Source organism: Anolis carolinensis, unplaced genomic scaffold (genome assembly GCF_035594765.1).
Source record: "Anolis carolinensis isolate JA03-04 unplaced genomic scaffold, rAnoCar3.1.pri scaffold_9, whole genome shotgun sequence".
Lineage (NCBI taxonomy): Eukaryota > Metazoa > Chordata > Lepidosauria > Squamata > Dactyloidae > Anolis > Anolis carolinensis.
Genome location: NW_026943820.1, coordinates 3,812,693 through 3,835,069, shown reverse-complemented (window position 1 = coordinate 3,835,069; position 22,377 = coordinate 3,812,693). Strand labels below are relative to the sequence as shown.

Below are 22,377 nucleotides of genomic sequence, written 5' to 3'. Positions count from 1 at the left end.
GGCTCAGTTGCATTGAGCCATGGCAGTCCAAGCTGTGCCAAACTGCATCCGTTCTACAGTAGGTGTGCTCTTAATGATTCTTATTAAACTACAACTCCCAGGGTTCCATCGTAGGTGTTAAACTGCATCCATTCGGCAATAGGTATGCCCTTAAAGACTCTTACTAAACTACAACTCCCAGGTTTTCATTGCAGGTGTCAAACTTCGTCCATGCTACAATCGTTGTGCCCTTAAAGATGCTTACTAAACTACAACTCCCAGGGCTCCGTCACAGGTGTCAAACTGCATCAATTCGGCAAACGCTGTGCTCTTAAAGACTCTTACTAAACTACAACTCCCAGGACTCCAGCGCATTGAGCCATGGCAGTCCACGCGGTGCCAAACTGTATCCATGATACAGATGTGCCCTGAAAGACTCTTACTAAACTACAACTCCCAGGGTTCAATTGCAGGTGTCAAACTGCATCCATGCTACAATAGGTGTGCTCTTAAAGACTCTTAGTAAACTACAACTTTCATAGCTCTGTTACATTGAGCCATGGCAGTTCAAGCGGTGCCAAACTGTATCCATGATACAGATGTGCCCTGAAAGACTCTCCCTGAACTACAACTCCCATGGCTCCATCGCATTGAGCCATAGCAGTTCAAGCGGCGTCAAACTGGGTTAATTCTACAGTGCAGATGTACCCTTAATGACTCTTCCTAAACTGCAAATCCCAGGATTGCATGGGACGCAATGAGTGGGAAGGAATGTCGTGCTATGGATGTGAGAAGCCCTTGGCCGGTAAGATGGAGCCGGGCTGCCCTTGGGCGCTACAACTCTCCCACCGAAGCGACAGCCTCCGAGACATGCCAGGCCTCCTGCGCCCTCCATCTGCTGCCGAGGGCTCTCCCAGCTGCTGTTTGGCTTGGAGCTGCCAGTCAAGCGCATGGGATGTATAAATAAATCAGGAAGCGTCAAGGGAGGGGGCCGCTGGCCCGGCTCCGTTTTTCTCAGGCGCAGGAATGCTGTCACCGGCCCTGGCAATGCGCACTATTTCACATGATGCTTCTCGCCCCTCAACACTTCCAAAAACGGCACAGGGAGGATTGGGAATGGAAATAAACAAGGCCCTCGGCTTTGCAAACGGCCCAGTGGTCAGGCCCTGGGATGCTGCGTCAATGGGGCCTCTGAGCGCGCACAGAGTTCAGTACCTTTTGCAAACTAGAAAACTGATTTAGAAATAGGGCTTTGCATTTGCAAGGAATCCAAAATTCAAGTGATTCAGCTCAGCCCTGGGATGCTGCATCCATGGGGTCTCAGAGCATGCACAGAGTTCAGTATCTTTTGCAAACAAGGATGCCAGTCTGGATATAATCAGTGGCTTCGGTTTTGCAAGCAGCCCAGGAATCAAGTGCTGGGTTGCTGCGTCAATGGGGCCTCTGAGCATGCACAGAGTTCAGTATTTTTTGCAAATAAGGAGGCTAGTCTGGATGTAAATTGGACTTTGCAAGCAGCCCAGGAATAGAGTGGCGGGATGTTGCATCAATGGGGCCTCTGAGCATGCACAGAGTACAGTATCTTTTGCAAACAAGGAGGCGAGCCTGGATATAAACAAGGGCTTGGGTTTTGCAAGCAACCCAGGAATCAAGTGCTGGGATGCTGCATCAATGGGGCCTCAGAGCATGTGTAGAGTACAGTATCTTTTGCAAACAAAGAGGCCAATCTGGATATAACCAAGGGCTTGGGTTTTGCAATTAGCCCAGGAATAAAGCACTGGGATGCTGCATCAATGGGGCTTCTGAGCACGCACAGAGTACAGTATCTTTTGCAAACAAGGAGGCTAGTCTGGATGTAAATTGAACTTCGCAAGCAGCCCAGGAATAGAGTGACGGGATGTTGCATCAATGGGACCTCTGAGCACGCACAGAGTACAGTATCTTTTGCAAACAAGGAGGCCAGTCTGGATGTAAATAGAGGCTTGGGTTTTGCAATTAGCCCAGGAATCAAGCACTGGGATGCTGCATCAATGGGGCCTCTGAGCACGCACAGAGTACAGTATCTTTTGCAAACAAGGAGGCTAGTCTGGATGTAAATTGAACTTCGCAAGCAGCCCAGGAATAGAGTGACGGGATGTTGCATCAATGGGACCTCTGAGCACGCACAGAGTACAGTATCTTTTGCAAACAAGGAGGCCAGTCTGGATGTAAATAGAGGCTTGGGTTTTGCAATTAGCCCAGGAATCAAGCACTGGGATGCTGCATCAATGGGGCCTCTGAGCATGCGCAGAGTTTAGTATCTTTTGCAAACAAGGAGGCCAGCCTGGATATAAATAGAGGCATGGACTTTGCAATTAACCTAGGATTCAAGCCCTGGGATTCTGCGTCAATGGGGCCTCTGAGCATGCACAGAGTTCAGTATCTTTTGCAAACAAAGAGACCAGTCTGGATATAAACAAGGGCTTGGATTTTGCAAGCAGCCCAGGAATCAAGCCTTGGATGCTGCATCAATGGGGCCTCTGAGCATGCACAGAGTTTAGTATCTTTTGCAAACAAGAAGGCCAGTCTGGATATAAACAGTGCTGCAGCTCAGTCCTGGGATGCTGCATAAATAGAGCCTCTGAGCATGCACAGAATACAATACTTTTTGCAAACAAATGGCAGGATGCTGTGCCAGTGGGGCCTCTGAGCATGCGCAGAGTACAGTATCTTTTGCAAACAAGAAGGCCAGTCTGGATATAAACAGTGCTGTAGCTAAGTCCTGGGATGCTGCATAAATAGAGCCTCTGAACATGCACAGAATACAATACTTTTTGCAAACAAATGGCGGGATGCTGTGTCAGTGGGGCCTCTGAGCATGCGCAGAGTACAGTATATTTTGCAAACAATAAAGCCAGTCTAATAATAAACAGAGACCAAGATCTGGGATGCTGCTTTAATGCGCTGCCTTTGGGCCCTCTGAGCATGCACAGAATGCAGTATTTTTTTGCAGACAAAGAACCCGGACTGGAAATAAATGGGCCTGGACTTTGCAAGCAGCCGAAGATTTGAGCTTGGCAGCTCAGCCCAGGGATGGAGTATAAACGAATTGCCATGGTTGACTCTGAGCATGTGCAGAGTGCAGTATTTTGCCCAAAGATTTCAACCAAAGGATCGAAGGGAGGAAAGTTGGGATCTGTAGTTTTCTAAGGTCTTTATCCTTCTCTGTCAAAGACTTCTGGAGCCTTGCAAAATACAAACCCTTGTGGCCACGCAGATTACAGGGATCTCAAAATCTTCCGTCTATTTGTTTGTGTTCCTTTTGAGCATTTTTCAAAGCGTTGCAGAAAAAGCAGGCCCTTCGCGACAGCCTTTGTTTTTATTATTCCATCGGAAGAAGTGATGAAAATGTATTTATTGCACAACAAAAACACGGCTGATCCGTGTAACAAGTTTCTTCGCACCTTCTGTTTTTAGGTACTCGCCTGTTTGAACACCGGAAGGTGTCAAAAGCAAGAACGTAGAAGCCTGGAGAGTTGGAAACAATTGGATCGCCCTAGCAGGGCTTGGGGGACGTTGGACTACAAATCCCATCATTCCCAGCATGTGAGGGTTATGGGATTTGTAGTATCCCAACATCCATCCTTTTGCCCAACTTTTCCATCCTGGTATATAAGCCATGTTGGCGGATCCATCTGTTTCAGTAATTCTGGGTTTTAGTCCAAACTTTGAAAGATTTGCAAGGTGTTCAAACCTATCCAGTGGTTTTCCATGGCATTCAACCCCAGTGTACACCCACATACAGAACTATCCATATCTATATAGATAAACATAAACATATACATAAGCATATAATATACATAAACATATATATACACACATATAAACATATACATATACAGAAACATATAATCTACTTAAAGATATAATATACATAATTATAAACCTATAATATACATAAACATATACATAAGCATATAATATACATAAACATGTAATCTACATAAGCATATACATAAACATATACATAAGCATATAATATACATAAACATATGCATATACATAAACATATAGTCTACATAAACATATAATATACATGAACATGTAATCTACATAAGCATATACATAAACATATACATAAGCATATAATATACATAAACATATACATAAGCATATAGTCTACATAAACATAATATACATAAACATGTAATCTACATAAGCATATACATAAACATATCATATACATAAATATATATACACATAAGCAATTCATAAACATATAATCTACATAAACATATATACACATAAATATATACATAAACATATAATCTACATAAACATATACATTTATATATGATCTACATAAGCATATACATAAGCATATAATATATATAAACATATATATACACATAAACATGTACATATACATAAAACATATAATCTACATAAACATATAATATACATAAACATATATACATAAACATATACTTATATATAAACATATACATATACATAAACATACATATGTTTGGACAAGATTAATTCTGTTTTGCAGAGATTTAGAGACAGAAATAAATATGCAAAAATATGCAAAAACAAGTTGTCGAAAGTAGAGTTTTCTGTGTCTGGATCTACCCTGTCATATAATCCAGTTTCAGAAGTTTTGAACTGGATTATTGGAGTCTACATAGCCATATAATCCAGTTCAAGGTGTTTAATCTGCATCCAGAAACTGGATTATGTTGTTGTTGTGGTTATGTTTATGATTATGTTTATTTATACCCCGCTTTATCTCTCCCAAAGGAGAATCAAAGAGGATTACAATTAAAATTATATGATTATATTCTAGTGTAGACGGGGCCTCTGCTAAATCTTGTTGTTGTTGTTGTTGTTGTTGTTGTTGTTGTTGTTATGTTTATTTCTACCCTGCTTTATCTCTCCCAAAGGAGACTCAAAGCGGCTTACAATTAAAAGTATATGATTATATTATAGTGTAAACAGGGCCTGTGCTAAATCATGTTGTTATTGTTGTTATGTTTATGATTATGTTTATTTATACCCCACTTTATCTCTCCCAAAGGAGACTCAAAGTGGCTTACAATTAAAAGTATATGAGATATGATTATATTCTAGTGTAAACAGGGCCTGTGCTAAATCATGTTGTTGTTGTTGTTTTTGTTGTTGTTATGGTTATGGTTATGTTTATTTATACCCTGCTTTATCTCTCCCGAAGGAGACTCAAAGAGGATTACAATTAAAAGTATATAAGATATGATTATATTATACTATAGTGCTATATGATTATATTCTAGTGTAAACAGGGCCTGGGCTAAATGATGTTGTTGTTGTTGTTGTTGTGTTTATAATTATGTTTATTTATACCCCACTTTATCTCTCTCAAAGGAGACTCAAAACAGCTTACAATTAAAAGTATATGATTATATTATATTGTAAACAGGGCCTGTGCTAAATCATGTTGTTGTTGTTGTTGTTATGTTTATGGGTTACGTTTATTTATACCCCGCTTTATCTCTCCCGAAGGAGACTCAAAGCAGGTTACAATTAAAAGTATATGATATATTATTATATTCTAGTGTAAACAGAGCCTGTGCTAACTCATGTTGTTGTTGTTGTTGCTGTTGTTGTTGTTGTTGTGTTATGATTATATTTATTTATACCCCACTTTATCTCTCCCGAAGGAGAATCAAAGCGGCTTACAATTAAAAGTATATGATTATATTCTAGTGTAAACAGGGCCTGTGCCAAATCATATTGTTGTTGTTGTTATGTTTATGGGTTTTGTTTATTTATACCCTGCTTTATCTCTCCCAAAGGAGAATCAAAGCGGCTTACAATTAAAAGTATATGATTATATTCTAGTGTAAACAGGGCCTGTGCCAAATCATATTGTTGTTGTTGTTATGTTTATGGGTTTTGTTTATTTATACCCCACTTTATCTCTCCCGAAGGAGAATCAAAGCGGCTTACAATTAAAAGTATATGATTATATTCTAGTGTAAACAGGGCCTGTGCCAAATCATATTGTTGTTGTTGTTATGTTTATGGGTTTTGTTTATTTATACCTTGCTTTATCTCTCCCGAAGGAGAATCAAAGTGGCTTACAATTAAAAGTATATGAGATATGATTATATTCTAGTGTAAACAGGGCCTGTGCTAAATCATGTTGTTGTTGTTGTTTTTGTTGTTGTTATGGTTATGGTTATGTTTATTTATACCCTGCTTTATCTCTCCCGAAGGAGACTCAAAGAGGATTACAATTAAAAGTATATAAGATATGATTATATTATACTATAGTGCTATATGATTATATTCTAGTGTAAACAGGGCCTGGGCTAAATGATGTTGTTGTTGTTGTTGTTGTGTTTATAATTATGTTTATTTATACCCCACTTTATCTCTCTCAAAGGAGACTCAAAACAGCTTACAATTAAAAGTATATGATTATATTATATTGTAAACAGGGCCTGTGCTAAATCATGTTGTTGTTGTTGTTGTTATGTTTATGGGTTACGTTTATTTATACCCCGCTTTATCTCTCCCGAAGGAGACTCAAAGCAGGTTACAATTAAAAGTATATGATATATTATTATATTCTAGTGTAAACAGAGCCTGTGCTAACTCATGTTGTTGTTGTTGTTGTTGTTGTTGTTGTGTTATGATTATATTTATTTATACCCCACTTTATCTCTCCCGAAGGAGAATCAAAGCGGCTTACAATTAAAAGTATATGATTATATTCTAGTGTAAACAGGGCCTGTGCCAAATCATATTGTTGTTGTTGTTATGTTTATGGGTTTTGTTTATTTATACCCTGCTTTATCTCTCCCGAAGGAGAATCAAAGCGGCTTACAATTAAAAGTATATGATTATATTCTAGTGTAAACAGGGCCTGTGCCAAATCATATTGTTATTGTTGTTATGTTTATGGGTTTTGTTTATTTATACCCTGCTTTATCTCTCCCGAAGGAGAATCAAAGCGGCTTACAATTAAAAGTATATGATTATATTCTAGTGTAAACAGGGCCTGTGCCAAATCATATTGTTGTTGTTGTTATGTTTATGGGTTTTGTTTATTTATACCCTGCTTTATCTCTCCCGAAGGAGAATCAAAGCGGCTTACAATTAAAAGTATATGATTATATTCTAGTGTAAACAGGGCCTGTGCCAAATCATATTGTTATTGTTGTTATGTTTATGGGTTTTGTTTATTTATACCCTGCTTTATCTCTCCCGAAGGAGAATCAAAGCGGCTTACAATTAAAAGTATATGATTATATTCTAGTGTAAACAGGGCCTGTGCCAAATCATATTGTTGTTGTTGTTATGTTTATGGGTTTTGTTTATTTATACCCTGCTTTATCTCTCCCGAAGGAGAATCAAAGCGGCTTACAATTAAAAGTATATGATTATATTCTAGTGTAAACAGGGCCTGTGCCAAATCATATTGTTGTTGTTGTTATGTTTATGGGTTTTGTTTATTTATACCCTGCTTTATCTCTCCCGAAGGAGACTCAAAGCGGCTTACAATTAAAAGTATATGATTATATTCTAGTGTAAACAGGGCCTGTGCCAAATCATATTGTTGTTGTTGTTATGTTTATGGGTTTTGTTTATTTATACCCTGCTTTATCTCTCCCGAAGGAGACTCAAAGCGGCTTACAATTAAAAGTATATGATTATATTCTAGTGTAAACAGGGCCTGTGCCAAATCATATTGTTGTTGTGATGTTTATGGGTTTTGTTTATTTATACCCTGCTTTATCTCTCCCGAAGGAGACTCAAAGCGGCTTACAATTAAAAGTATATGATTATATTCTAGTGTAAACAGGGCCTGTGCCAAATCATCACCGCCCAACATGCCAGTTTAGATCAGGCCTGGGCCAACTTGGGCCCTCCAGGTGTTTTGGACTCCAACTCCCACCATTCCTAACCGCCTACCGGCGGTTAGGAATGGTGGGAGTTGCAGTCCAAAACACCTGGAGGGCCCAAGTTGGCCCAGGCCTAGTATAGATTGGAGGAGATGCCGGGAGACCTTGTTTGGTTTGCATCGGGGTCTTGGCACCAGGCTCAGGCTCGGTGATGGAGTGGCACAGCTGATGCGCACTTGCGCCCGTCCGTCAATCCCGCATGCATATCCCTTCCAACGGAGAGAAACCGAGCAGCAGGTGCCTCTGTATATATTGGGCAGCTGCCCTCGGCGATGCCCTTTGGCACCTACGGACCCCCTTTGCGCCTCTTCACCCCATCAATCTTCATGTCAGTCCACCGTAACATAAACGTTGGTGCCGGTTTCGAGCATCACGAAATATTAGTCCTGGGAGGAAGAATATGACTTGTTTGTTTCCATTTCATAGAATCATAGAATCATAGAATAGTAGAGTTGGAAGAGACCACATGGGCCATCTAGTCCAACCCCCTGCTAAGAAGCAGGAAATCGCATTCAAAGCACCCCCGACAGATGGCCATCCAGCCTCTGCTTAAAAGCCTCCAAGGAAGGAGCCTCCACCACGGCCCCGGGGAGAGAGTTCCACTGCCGAACAGCCCTTCTCACAGTGAGGAAGTTCTTCCTGATGTTCAGGTGGAATCTCCTTTCCTGTCGTTTGAAGCCCTTGTTCCCTTGCGTCCTAGTCTGCAGGGCAGCAGAAAACAAGCTCCCTCCCTCCTCCCTAGGACTTCCCTTCACGTATTTGTCCATGGCTATCATGTCTCCTCTCAGCCTTCTCTTCTGCAGGCTAAACATGCCCAGCTCTTTAAGCCGCTCCTCATAGGGCTTGTTCTCCAGACCCTTAATCATTTTAGTCGCCCTCCTCTGGACGCTTTCCAGCTTGTCAACATCTCCCTTCAACTGTGGTGCCCAGAATTGGACCCAGTGTGATTCCAGGTGTGGTCTGACCAAGGCAGAATAGAAAGAGGGGGAGCAGGACTTCCCTGGATCTAGACGCTATTCCCCTCTTGATGCAGGACAGAATCCCATTGGCTTTTTTAGCAGCCGCATCACATTGTTGGCTCATGTTCCCCTTCCTCCCCACGAGGACTCCAAGGTCTTTTTCGCACACACTGCTGTCAAGCCAGGCATCGTCCCCCATTCTGTATCTTTGATTTGCATTTTTTCTGCCGAAGTGAAGTCTCTTGCATTTGTCCCTGTTGAACTTCATTTTGTTAGTTTTGGCCCATCTTTCTAGTCTGTCAAGATCGTTTTGAATTCTGCTCCTGTCTTCTGGAGTGTTGGCTCTCCCTCCCAGTTTTGTGTCGTCTGCAAACTTGATGATCGTGCCTTCTAACCCTTCGTCTAAGTCGTTAATCAAGATGTTGAACAGAACCGGGCCCAGGACGGAGCCCTGCTTGTGGCACTCCACTTGTCACTTCTTTCCATGATGAAGACGACGCATTGGTGAGAATCACCCTTTGGGTTCGTTCACTTAGCCAATTACAGATCCACCTAACCGTAGTTTTGTCTAGCCCACATTTTACTAGTTTGTTTGCCAGAAGGTCGTGGGGGACTTTGTCGAAGGCCTTACTGAAATCCAGGTACGCTACATCCACAGCATTCCCTGTATCGACCCAACTCGTAACTCTATCGAAAAAAGAGATCAGATTAGTCTGGCATGACTTGTTTTTGGTAAATCCGTGTTGACTATTAGCAATGACCGCATTTGTTTCTAAGTGTTCGCAGAACATTTTGGATAGAGTTCCTTCCAGGACTGCAATGTATTGGACTTTATTATATATTTTTTCTTGAAGGTGCATCTACACGGTAGAATTAATGCAGTTTGGCACCACTTGGACTCCCACGGCTCTGTGTTGTTGTGTTTTGCTTAAATGTAGTGCGTCTTGGTCGATGATAATGATAATGATAATTGTAAATTCTGCCTGACTTGAAAACAAGGCACATTGAAAAAGTGGCATCAATACCTTGTGATTTCGTCCCATTTTTAAGAATCCCAATCATATTATTTCATCAACATTACTGGAAATAATAATAATAATAATAATAATAATAATAATAATATCTCAGGCCCTTGGGAAGAGCCAGTTACTCAGAGACGAATCCCAGACACTTGGACCTTATGTGCATGTGTGTGGTATGGTTATGTACATGTAAACAATATAATAATAATATAATATTATAATATAGTAATACCTAAATAATAATAATAATAATAATAATAATAATAATAATAATAATAATACCTCTAATATCCCAGGTCCTCGGGAAGAGCCAGATACTCAGAGACGAATCCCAGACACTTGGACCTTATGTGCATGTGTGTGGTATGGTTATGTACATGTAAACAATATAATAATAATATAATATTATAATATAGTAATACCTAAATAATAATAATAATAATAATACCTCTAATATCCCAGGTCCTCGGGAAGAGCCAGATACTCAGAGACGAATCCCAGACACTTGGACCTTATGTGCATGCTTGCCGTGTTGTTATGTACATGTAAATAATAATAATAATAATAATAATAATAATAGTCCTGCCCAGAGAGTACACTGAAGTCCTGTTTACTGGTATTTGAATCCTTGATGGAGTATATTGATTTGGATTTGTAATTTTATGTCTGTTTTTAATAGACTTGGTTTGGTTCTTTCTTACGTTGTTGTTTATTGTGTTTACTATATTTAATTGTGTTGTATGGTGTTTTTTGACAATTGAATTGTTTTTATGTTCATATGGAAACCGCCCTGAGTCCTCTCGAGGAGATGGAGCAGTATATAAATAAAGTTGTTGTTATTATTATTATTATTATTATTTCATCTATTCTGATGATCATGCCATCACCGCTCAAGGAGGGAGCTTTGGAATGGTTGAGCAGAAGCTCTCTGAATCTTTAGGTGCTCTTACTGCCTATTACAGGGAAAACCGGAAAGTAGAAAACAAGGTTAATGAAAGTATGGCACCAATACTTCATGAGTTTCCGCACCTTTTTAATGCCTTGCATGTTATTTCACTCACTTTCCTGGATGATGATGATGATGATATTATTATTATTATTATTATTATTATTATTATTATTATTATTATTATATACACAACAAGATGAGTACACAGCACACAAGATCACTCTGCTGGCTGCTGTATTAGATCACACGTCGAACACTTCCCAAGTGTCTAGGACTATGTGATGTATTGGCGAATAATGCGTGCAGATTCGAGTAGGACGACCTTTTGCAGCTGACAAGTGATAATTTTGTCAGTGCCGATTGTTTTTAAGTCCAAGCCAAGGTCTTTAGGCACTGCGCCTAGTGTGCCGATCACCATGGGGACCACCTTGACAGGCTTGTGCCAGAGTCTTTGCAGTTCGATCTTTAAATCCTCATATTGCATAAGCTTTTTCAGATTATTATTATTATTTTATTTTATGACACAGCAAACAAGATAGACATGCTGGGTTTCGTATCACAAAATCACAAGTCGAACACTTCCCAAGTGTCTAGGATTATTATTATTATTATTTTATTTTATTTTATTATGACACAGCAAATAAGATACACATGCTGGATTTCGTTTCACAAAATCACAAGTCGAACACTTCCCAAGTGTCTAGGACTGTGTGATGTATTTTCGGATGATGCGTGCAGATCCCAGTCGGGTGGCCTTTTGCAGTTGGCAGATCGTAATTTTGTCAATATCTATTGTTTCCAAGTGCCAGCTGAGATCTTTTGGCACGGCACCCAGTGTGCCAATCACTACCGGGACCACCTGTACTGGTTTCTGCCAGAGTCTTTGAAGTTCAATCTTGAGGTCCTGAGTTTTTCCGGTTTTTTTTCATCAATGCGACTGTCACCTGGGATGGCGACATCAATGATCCAAACCTTTTTTGTTTCCACAACTGTGATGTCTGATGTGTTGTGTTCCAGAACTTTGTCAGTCTGGATTGGGAAGTCCCACAGCTCATTTTCCACAACCTTATTATCATCATTATTATTATTATTATTATTATTATTATTATTATTATTATTATTATTATTATTATTCTGAGGAACAAGGTACATGAAAAGGTGGTATCAGTACCGTATGATTTTGCCCCATTTTCTTCATCCCATCTGTAGGATTTCACCAACCTCCTTGTCTAGGTAGTACCTTGCTATATCATTGTCCTGACCTCTCTTTCCTCCCTCCCTTTCTTCTTTCCTTCCTTCCCTTTCTTCCGCTGTCCCTTTCCTTCCCCTTTGCAGGTAGTTTGGAGAGCCACGCAGCCACCATGCCAGACTCGCCGGCCGATGTGAAGACGCCGACCCGGTCCACGCCACCCAATATGCCCCCGCCCTCGCCGGCGGCCACGCAAGGAGCCACGCGGCACCCCACCTTCACGCCAAACCCCAGTAAGTAGCCAAATACGTATCAAATATTGGGAGCCATCAGGGAATGAATGTAGGGATGGAAAGTGATGTGCAACCGTGCTTTGACATATCGTTCTGAACGAATGCCCACTCAGGACAATGGATCCAGATGGTCCAAGTTGGCTGGTTTTGTCTGGAATTCTTTTGGTGTTTACACATGTACAACTTCCCCTAAAGCATTGTTGTCTGAACTTCTTCAGTTCAAGCTTGCAAAAACAATACACAAACAATGTCCCTGGGCATGGAGGTTTGCACCGCAGACCAATAAAAGTGGATATACATGGCTCATAGAAACACATGGATGCTCATGGCACAGGGATACACGTGGCTCATCGAAACACATGGGTATACACGGCACATGGACATGCACGGTTATTTAGTTGCACATTGAGGTTGTTGGTCCATGCAACACTAAGTCCGCATGAATGCATACCTGTCCAGGTTCACATTTTACAATGTTCAGACTTAATATATGTTTGCCCTTTTGTGAATTTGGTTGCACACTGAGGTTAGAGGTTCATGTAGCACTAAAGCCATACGGAACAATGAATGCACAAAAACTCTCTTTGGGAAATAGATGGGCAGCTGGCACAGCCCAAATTCAATCCCTTCTCTCTGTTTTGGAGATGAACCTATGAATCCAAGTTGAAATTTCTTCATGTTTTGGAGAGGAACTTACCAATCCAAGCATCCTTCCTGGAGGGAAATCAAGCACCCCAAGCTCTGAAAAAGGCCTTGGAGATCGTGCCAGACATTCAGAGGACTGGCATGCTCCAAACTCAATGCTCCAAACCCCATGTTTTGGAGGAGAACCTATGATCCAAGCTGGAACTCTCCAAATGAATCCTTTCCCCATGTTTTGGAGAGGAACCTACAAGCCCAAGCGCTCTCCTTTGGGGCACAAATCGAGCACATCAAGAGGTTGAGGAGTCTTTGGAGATCATGCCAGACTTTCAACAAACTGACACGCTCCAAACTCAACTCATTCCCCATGTTTCGGAGGAGAACTCACCAATCCAAGGTGGCATGCTCCAAACCCATTATCCATATTTTGGTGAAGAACCTACTGATCCAAGCTGTTCCACTCCAAAACTCAACCTATTCCCCATTTTTGGAGAGGAACCTATAAATCCAATCTGGAACTCTCCAAACGAATCCTTTCCCCATGTTTTGGAGAGCAACCTACAAACTCATGTGCTCTTCTTTGGGGCACAAATCGAGCACATCAAGAGGTTGAGAAGTCTTTGGAGATCATGCCAGATTTCCAAAGGACTGGCAGGCTCCAAACTCAACCTCTTCCCCATGTTTTGGAGGAGAACACACAAACCTATTACCCATATTTTGGAGAGGAACCTATGAATCCAAGCTGGAGCTCTCCAAATGAATCCTTTCCCCAAGTTTTGGGAGAGGAACCTATGAATCCAAGCTGGATCTCTCCAAATGAATCCTTTCCCCAAGTTTTGGGAGAGGAACCTATGAATCCAAGCTGGAGCTCTCCAAATGAATCCTTTCCCCAAGTTTTGGGAGAGGAACCTATGAATCCAAGCTGGAGCTCTCCAAATGAATCCTTTCCCCAAGTTTTGGGAGAGGAACCTATGAATCCAAGCTGGAGCTCTCCAAACGAATCCTTTCCCCATGTTTTGGAGAGGAAACTACAAACTCAAGCACTTTCCTTTGGGGCACAAATCAAGCACATCAGGAGGTTGAGAAGTCTTTGGAGATCATACCAGACTTGCAAGCTCCAAATTCAACCCATTCCCCATGTTTTGGAGGAGAACACAGCAACCTAATATCCATATTTTGGAGAGGGACCTATGAATCCAAGCTGGAGCTCTCCAAACAAATCCTTTCCCCATGTTTTGCAGAGGAAACTATGAATCTGGAGCTCTCCAAACGAATCCTTTCCCCATGTTTTGCAGAGGAAACTATGAATCTGGAGCTCTCCAAACAAATCCTTTCCCCATGTTTTGCAGAGGAAACTATGAATCTGGAGCTCTCCAAACGAATCCTTTCCCCATATTTTGGAGAGGAACCTATGAATCCAAGCTGGAGCTGTCCAAACGAATCCTTTCTCCAAGTTTTGGGAGAGGAACCTATGAATCTGTCGCACCTCAGTCTAAGTTCACCTTGCTATAGATACCCAGTCAGACACACAGGTAGTCTTTTGAAGTTTTTATTAAGCAAAGCAGAATATAAAGCAAGCAATCAACTTTGAAAGGTAGTTCAAAGTTGTAATGAAAGAGTCAATAGGTCCAAGAGATTCGCAAAGTACATAAATGTCTATTTAATCCAAAGGCTAGGAACAATAATCCATGAGGCAAAGAATTAGTCCATAGAGTCCAAAGCACAAGATCCAAGAATCCAAGATAAACCACAAGGCAAAGAGTCCAAAGAACAAGGCCCAAAAATCCAAGAACGCTGGCTAGGTAGAACTTCCACGCAGATGAAGTGATGAAATTGCACTGACAAGGAATAGTCTGTGAAAGCATGCTTTAATAACAACTTAGGAATGTTTTGCAGAGGAAACTACAAACTCATAGAATCATAGAATCATAGAATAGTAGAGTTGGAAGAGACCACATGGGCCATCTAGTCCAACCCCCTGCTAAGAAGCAGGAAATCGCATTCAAAGCACCCCCGACAGATGGCCATCCAGCCTCTGCTTTAAAGCCTCCAAGGAAGGAGCCTCCACCACAGCCCGGGGGAGAGAGTTCCACTGGTGAACAGCCCTTCTCACAGTGAGGAAGTTCTTCCTGATGTTCAGGTGGAATCTCCTTTCCTGTAGTTTGAAGCCATTGTTCCGTGTCCTAGTCTGCAGGGCAGCAGAAAACAAGCTCCCTCCCTCTTCCCTATGACTTCCCTTCACGTATTTGTACATGGCTATCATGTCTCCTCTCAGCCTTCTCTTCTGCAGGCTAAACATACCCAGCTCTTTAAGCCGCTCCTCATAGGGCTTGTTCTCCAGACCCTTAATCATTTTAGTCGCCCTCCTCTGGACGCTTTCCAGCTTGTCAACATCTCCCTTCAACTGTAGTGCCCAAAATTGGACACAGTATTCCAGGCACTCTTCTTTGGGGCACAAATTGAACACATCAAGAGGTTGAGAAGTCTTTGGAGCTCATGCCCACTCCAAACGTAACCTATTCCTCATATTGTAGAGAGGAGCCTACCGATCCAAGCTGGTACCCAGTTTTATCTGTTCCAGCGCTCACACACACACACACCCTTAAAATGTCATGCCACCCACTGGCATGCTGTGCCGGTTCCGGTTCTCCCCAAACCCGGAGCTGCTTCGAATGCCAGGCCGGGTGGGCTTGGATGGCGTCCACCTCCGCATGTGTCTCTCTTCGCCTCGTCTTCCTCCTGCTGCCGCTGCGGCTGCTTTCGAGCGAATGCGGGTGCCATATGGCACCGCATTTGCAGAGCCAGGGAAGCGGCAGCCCTCCTCCCGCCCGACGCCCGGCCGTGGGCAGCGCTTGCTTCTGCGGGTGCCAGCTCTCTCCGATTCTCTCGCTCTCTCTCCCCGAGCAAGCTGTCGCAGGGCTGGGAAGCATCGCTGGGAGCAGATTGCAACGTGGGGAAGTGGGAGGACGGCGCAACCCCGGCAGCGATGACTGAGGCGGGTGACGGTGGTCCAAGCCGACCATGAAATCAACAACTGCTGCTTAGCACTGGTTTCCAGAACGGGAGGCCCAAACCTTGATACAACCTGGGTCTCACATGGACGCAGACGGTCGTGGGGAGAAAACGCTCTGCTTGTGCTCAGAGGAAGCTTCGCTCAAGTCAAGGCCTGTGTGAAAAAGTCCCTTAAAGTGTGACTGAAATAGGAATCAAGCTCTTGGGGCTTTGGAGAAGGTTAATTACACCGTTTTTGTATTATGGTTCCCAGAATCCACTGACAAGCAAGCTATGGTTCCAAAATATTTTCCGCTCTAAGTTTAGATAGTGGATGAAATAAGGTATTTAACTACAATTCCCATCCTGGCTTGCAGAGAGGGAGATTTTGAAAATCCTTTGCATGCAGAGTCCTTCTATTTGTTAGTTTTGCTTTCCCCTGGCATTTATTTACCGTATATACTCGAGTATAAGCCGACCCGAATATAAGCCGAGGCACCTAATTTTACCACAAAAAAATAACTGGAAAAACATTGACTTCAGTATAAGCCGAGGGTGGGAAATTTCAGAAATAATAATAGATACCAATAAAATTACATTAATTGAGGCATCGTTAGGTTCAATGTTTTTGAATACAGTAGAGTCTCACTTATCCAACACTCGCTTATCCAACATTCTGGATTATCCAACACATTTTTGTAGTCAATGTTTTCAATATATCGAGATATTTTGGTGCTAAATTCATAAATACAGTAATTACTGCATAGCATTAATGTGTAATGAACTACTTTTTCTGTCAAATTTGTTGTATAACATGATGTTTTGGTGCTTAATTTGTAAAATCATAACCTATTTTGATGTTTAATAGGCTTCTCCTTAATCTCTCCTTAATATCCAACATATTCGTTTATCCGATGTTCTGCCAGCCCATTTATGTTGGATAAGTGAGACTCTACTGTATTTGTTAGTTTTGCTTTCTCCTGGCATTTATTTACCGTATATACTCGAGTATAAGCCGACCCGAATATAAGCCGAAGCACCTAATTTTACCACAAAAAATAACTGGGAAAACATTGACTCCAGTATAAGCCAAGGGTGGGAAATTTCAGAAATAAAAACAGATACCAATAAAATGACATTAATTGAGGCATTGTTAGGTTTTTGAATACTTACATAAAGCTCTAACTTAAGATAAGATTGTCCAACTCTGATCAAATCCTTATTCTCATCTTCTTCAATGTAAATGTGCTTATGTATCCTTTTAATAATAACAGAGTAAAATAATACGTGTAATAATAATAATAATAATAATAATAAATAGAGTAAAATAATAAATGCAATAGTAATAATAAGATCATAGTGAAATAATAAATGTATTAATAATAATAATATAAATAGAGTAAAATAAATGTAATAGTAGCAGAAAAATAATAGAGAAAAATAATAAATGTAATAATACCAATAATAATAGAGAAAAATAATAAATGTACCATATGTTCTCGAGTATAAGTTGACCCAAATATAAGCCAACCAGGACCCTCACCCGAGTATAAGCCGAGGGGGGCTTTTGCAGTCTTAAAAAAAGGGCCAAAAAACTAGGCTTATACTCGAGTATATACAGTAAGTTTAATATTTTTCCCTGGAATACTTGAGTATAGACAGTATAATATATAATTAATATTATTATATTGTATTATTACAGTAGAGTCTCACTTATCCAACATAAACAGGCCGGCAGAATGTTGGATAAGCGAATATGTTGGATAATAAGGAGGCATTAAGGAAAAGCCTATTAAACATCAAATTAGGTTGTGATTTTACAAATTAAGCACCAAAACATCATGTTAGACAACAAATTTGGCAGGAAAATTAGTTCAATATGCAATAATGCTATGTAGTAATTACTGTATTTATGAATTTAGCACCAAAATATCATGATATATTGAAAACATTGACTACAAAAATGCGTTGGATACTCCAGAATGTTGGATAAGTGAGTGTTGGATAAGTGAGACTCTACTGTAGTATAATATTGTAATACATTATAATATTATTATCAATACTATATGTGATTGTATGTATATCTATATATATAAAAGAGTGATGGCATCACGGCGACCCACAAAACAACAAAACTACAGGCCCCCCAACCTCGAAATTTGACAACACAACCCATCATCCACGCCTCTAGGTTGATACAACAAAAAGAAAAGAAAAATAAAGTCCTAATTACAGGGAGAGGAATAATTGCTTTTATCCAATGGCTGCCAGTTAGAAGGCTAAGCTCCTCCAACTTGGTCTCCTAGCAACCCAATAAAAAATAATAAAAAACACTAAAAAACAATTAAAAACACTAAAAAATTAATATAATAAAATACTATAATAACAGAAAATAACTAAAAATAATACAAGAAAATAATAAAATACAATAAAAAGATAACTTACAATAAAATTTATAAAAAAAATACAAACAACGTCAAATAAAAATTGCACAACAATTTTTAACCAATGCCACCACCACTTTGCCACAGCAACGCGTGGCTGGGCACAGCTAGTATGTATATATTTAGACACCTCCAAGGTCATGTGGCCATAGGCATGACTGCATGGAGCGCCGTTGCCTTCCCACCAGAGCAGTACCTATTGATCTACTCACATTGGCATGTTTTCGAACTGCTAGGTTGGCAGAAGCTGGGGCTAACAGTGGGAGCTCACCCCACTCCCTGTGCCGCCGGGGGTTCCATGTGAGTCCTATCCTGCCCTTTGACTGCAAGAGATCCCCAAAAGCCCCTGTCCCGACCTCTTTTAGGGTTGGAACCCAAACTCCCCGGGATGTGGCTTTAGAGAAGCCGTGGCTTTCGGCTGAGCATCTTACGGGGGCTCTTAGGGCCACGGCCGCCAGCTGTTTGCTAATATCTCCTCGAATTAAGTGTCAGAGTCGCCGCTCGCAATCCGGCTCCTTTCCCAATCCTCTAAGCGCTTTAAATGCTTCCAGGCCGTGGCGTTGAGGCGGATTGGTGAGGAAGGTGACATTTTTGCAGGAGTCGAGTGAATGTCGCTCTCCAAATGATCTTTCATTTTGCTCCTGTTATGAACCGTAATGTCAATATCTGATATGCAGGATGGATTTTCATTCACTGGACCATGTTTGGCACAAATACCTACCCGATACGCTCAAATTTTAATACTGGTGGGGTTTGGGAAGGGGATTGATTTTGCCATTTGGGAGTTGTAGTTGCTGGGATTTATAGTTCACCTACAATCAAAGAGCATCCTGAATTCTAGCAATGATGGAATTGAGCCAAACTTGGCATACAGAACTCCAAGAGAAAATACTGGAAGGGTTTGCTGGGCATTGAGCTTGAGTTTGGGAGTTGTAGTTCACCTACATCCAGAGAGCACTGTGGATGCAGACAATGATGGATGTGGGCCAAACTTGGCACGAATACGCAATATGCCCCAATGTGGACACTGGTGGAGTTTGGGGAAAATAGACCTTGGCATTTGGGAGTTGTAGTTGCTGGGATTTATAGTTCACCTACAATCAAAGAGCATCCTGAACTCCGCCAGCGATGGAATTGAACCAAACTTGGCACACAGAACTGCCATGACCAATAGAAAATACTGGAAGGGTTTCGTGGGCATTGACCTTGCATTTGGGAGTTGTAGTTCACCTATGTAGTTCGTTTGGGAGTTGTAGCTCAGCTACGTAGTTCACCTACACAGAGCACTGTGGGTTCCAAACAATGATGGACCTGGACCAAACTTAGCACGAATACTCAAATATGAACACTTGGTGGAGTTTGGGGAAAATAGGACTTGACTTTCAGGAGTTGTAGTTGCTGGGATTTATAGTTCACCTACAATCGAAGAGCTCCTTGAACCCCATTGACGATAGACTGGGCCAAAGAGCAGGCAGAGAGATCTTTAAGCTTCTCTGATGGTCTTTGGTGTTTTACTTTCTTTTAGTTTTTTAGTCTTTTAGTTTTACTAATATAATATATTGTATATACATATAATATTGATAATAATATTACAATCTAACACTATGTAATACTTATAATAATACCATATAATAATATTAATTACATATTATATGTAATATTACTCATAAAATCACAGTATAGTGGTATAGTTCAATATAGTAATATATAATGCTAATACTATGCAATGCTAATGATATAATACAGGGGTCCCCAAACTAAGGCCCGGGGGCCGGATGCGGCCCTCCGAGGTCATTGACCTGGCCCCCGCCCTCAGTTTTATAATATAATATATTGTATATACATATAATATTGATAATAATATTATAATGTAATACAATATAACACTAATAATAATAATACCATATAATAATATTAATTATATATTCTATATAACATAATATAACTAATAATATTACAGTATAGTGGTATAGTTCAATATAGTAATATATAATACTAATATTGTGCTATGCTAATAATATAATATATTCTATGTACATATAATTTGTAAGCCACTCTGAGTCCCCTTTGGGGTGAGAAGGGTGTGATACAAATGTAGTAAATAAATAATAAATAAATTTTAGACTTAGGCTCACCCAAAGTCTGAAATGACTTGAAGGCACACAACAACAACAACAACAACAACAACAACAACCCTAATTAACTTGACTATCTCATTGGCCAGAAGCAGGACCACACTTCCCATTGAAATCCTGATAAATGTATGTTGGTTAAAATTGTTTTTATTTTTAAATATTTTATTGTTCTTTCATTGTTCTTGCTGTTGTTGTTGTTGTTGTTTTTGCACTACGAATAAGACATATGCAGTGTGCATCGGAATTTGTTTGTATTTTTTTTTTCAAATGATAATCCGGCCCCTCAACAGTCTGAAGGATTGTGGACCGGCCCTCGGCTTAAAAAGTTTGAGGACCCCTGTTATAATACATTGTGTGTACATCTAATTTGTAAGTTGCTCTGAGTCCCCTTCGGGGTGGGAAGAGCAGGATATAAATTCCGCAAATAAATGAAGTAAATAATAAATAAATAAATAAATTTTAGACTTAGGCTCACCCTAATTCTGAAATGACTTGAAGGCACACAACAACAACAATCCTAATTAACTTGACGATCTCATTGGCCAGAAGCAGGCCTACACTTCCCATTGAAATCCTGATAAATTTATGTTGGTTGAAATTGTTTTGATTTTTAAATATTGTATTGTTGTTTTGTCGTCGTCGTCGTTGTTTTTGCACTACAAATAGGACATGTACAGCGTGTGTAGGAATTTGTTCTTTTTTTTTTGTCCAAATGATAATTCGGCCTGTCAACAATCTGAAGGATTGTGGACCGGCCCTCTGCTTAAAAAGTTTGGAGCAAGTTGGGGAAAAACAAAGCATGCCCTCCGCAGCCACTAGAATCACGGGAGGAGGATTTTGCAAGGTGTTGAATCCCCTTAGTAAAGGCAACCTGCCTCCTTCCCGCCTCTGGTCTCTCCTGATGGCGTCTATGTTTTATTTTGCTTACAGATCGAGATGCTGGGCTGCCGATGTTTCTGCCCCGCGGCCGTTTTCATGGTTGCTTGAAATGGTCCATGGTGTGTCTCTGTAAGTAAGACGAAACGTGCCTCGCCAACAAGAGAGAAACAGAGAGAGATTGTCCAACGATCCCCATCTTACACATTTGCCACCCAGTTATATCTCCTGCAAAGTTGGGCCCTCCTTCCAAGTGTTTTGGACTGCAACTCCCACCATTCCTAACAACCTCAGGCCCTTTCCTTTCCCCGCTCAGCCGCTTAAGTGGAGTGAAGGATAGATTAATTAGGCCAATGATGGGCAACCTTTTGCGCTTGGTGTGTCAAAATTCACCAAAAAAAAACCTAGCATGACTAGGGTGGTGTGTCACTTTGAGAGAGAAAAATAACAAAAATATATAATTGTAATATATAACTGTATTTAATAAATCAAAAACTATTTACTACCATTATTTCCATGTACAGCAATCTATGGTACCTCTTCCAGTTTCCATGCTGATTTCTCTCTATTGTAGTTTCAATGTAGTCATGAATAATGAATAATCTATATATATAAAAGGGTAATGGAATCATGGCACCGGACAAAACAACTAAACTAAATGCCCCACAACCTCGAAAATTGACAGCACAACCTCTCATCCATGCCTCTATGTTCATACAACAAAAAGAAAAGAAAAATTAAGTCCTAGCCACAGCAACGCGTGGCCGGGCACAGCTAGTATAATAATAATATAATAGTAACTAGCTGTTCCCGGCCACGCGTTGCTGTGGCGAAGTATGATGGTATGGGAAGTAAATTCTTGAAGAATTGGTGGTAGTTAAGGTAAAGGGTAAAGGTTTTCCCCTGACATTAAGTCCATTAGAAATGGGTGATATAGCTGCCTGGAAGGGCCTTGAGTCTACACTGCCAT

General features: G+C 40.6%; 1 protein-coding gene across 4 annotated transcripts in view; it reads left to right on the top strand.

Annotated features, from left to right (window-relative positions):
• The window catches only part of cbfa2t3 (CBFA2/RUNX1 partner transcriptional co-repressor 3), a 65,593-nt gene that overhangs the window by 27,009 nt on the left and 16,207 nt on the right, over positions 1 to 22,377 (top strand). For 3 of the 4 annotated variants that reach the window (XM_062961888.1, XM_062961887.1, XM_062961886.1), the window contains exons 2-3: positions 12,173 to 12,319; positions 21,462 to 21,539. In XM_062961888.1, coding sequence (XP_062817958.1) covers positions 12,199 to 12,319; positions 21,462 to 21,539 — 199 coding nt within the window. In that variant the 5' untranslated portion in view covers positions 12,173 to 12,198. The remainder of the gene's footprint in view (positions 1 to 12,172; positions 12,320 to 21,461; positions 21,540 to 22,377) is intronic. The other variant, XM_062961889.1, reaches the window with a different exon arrangement.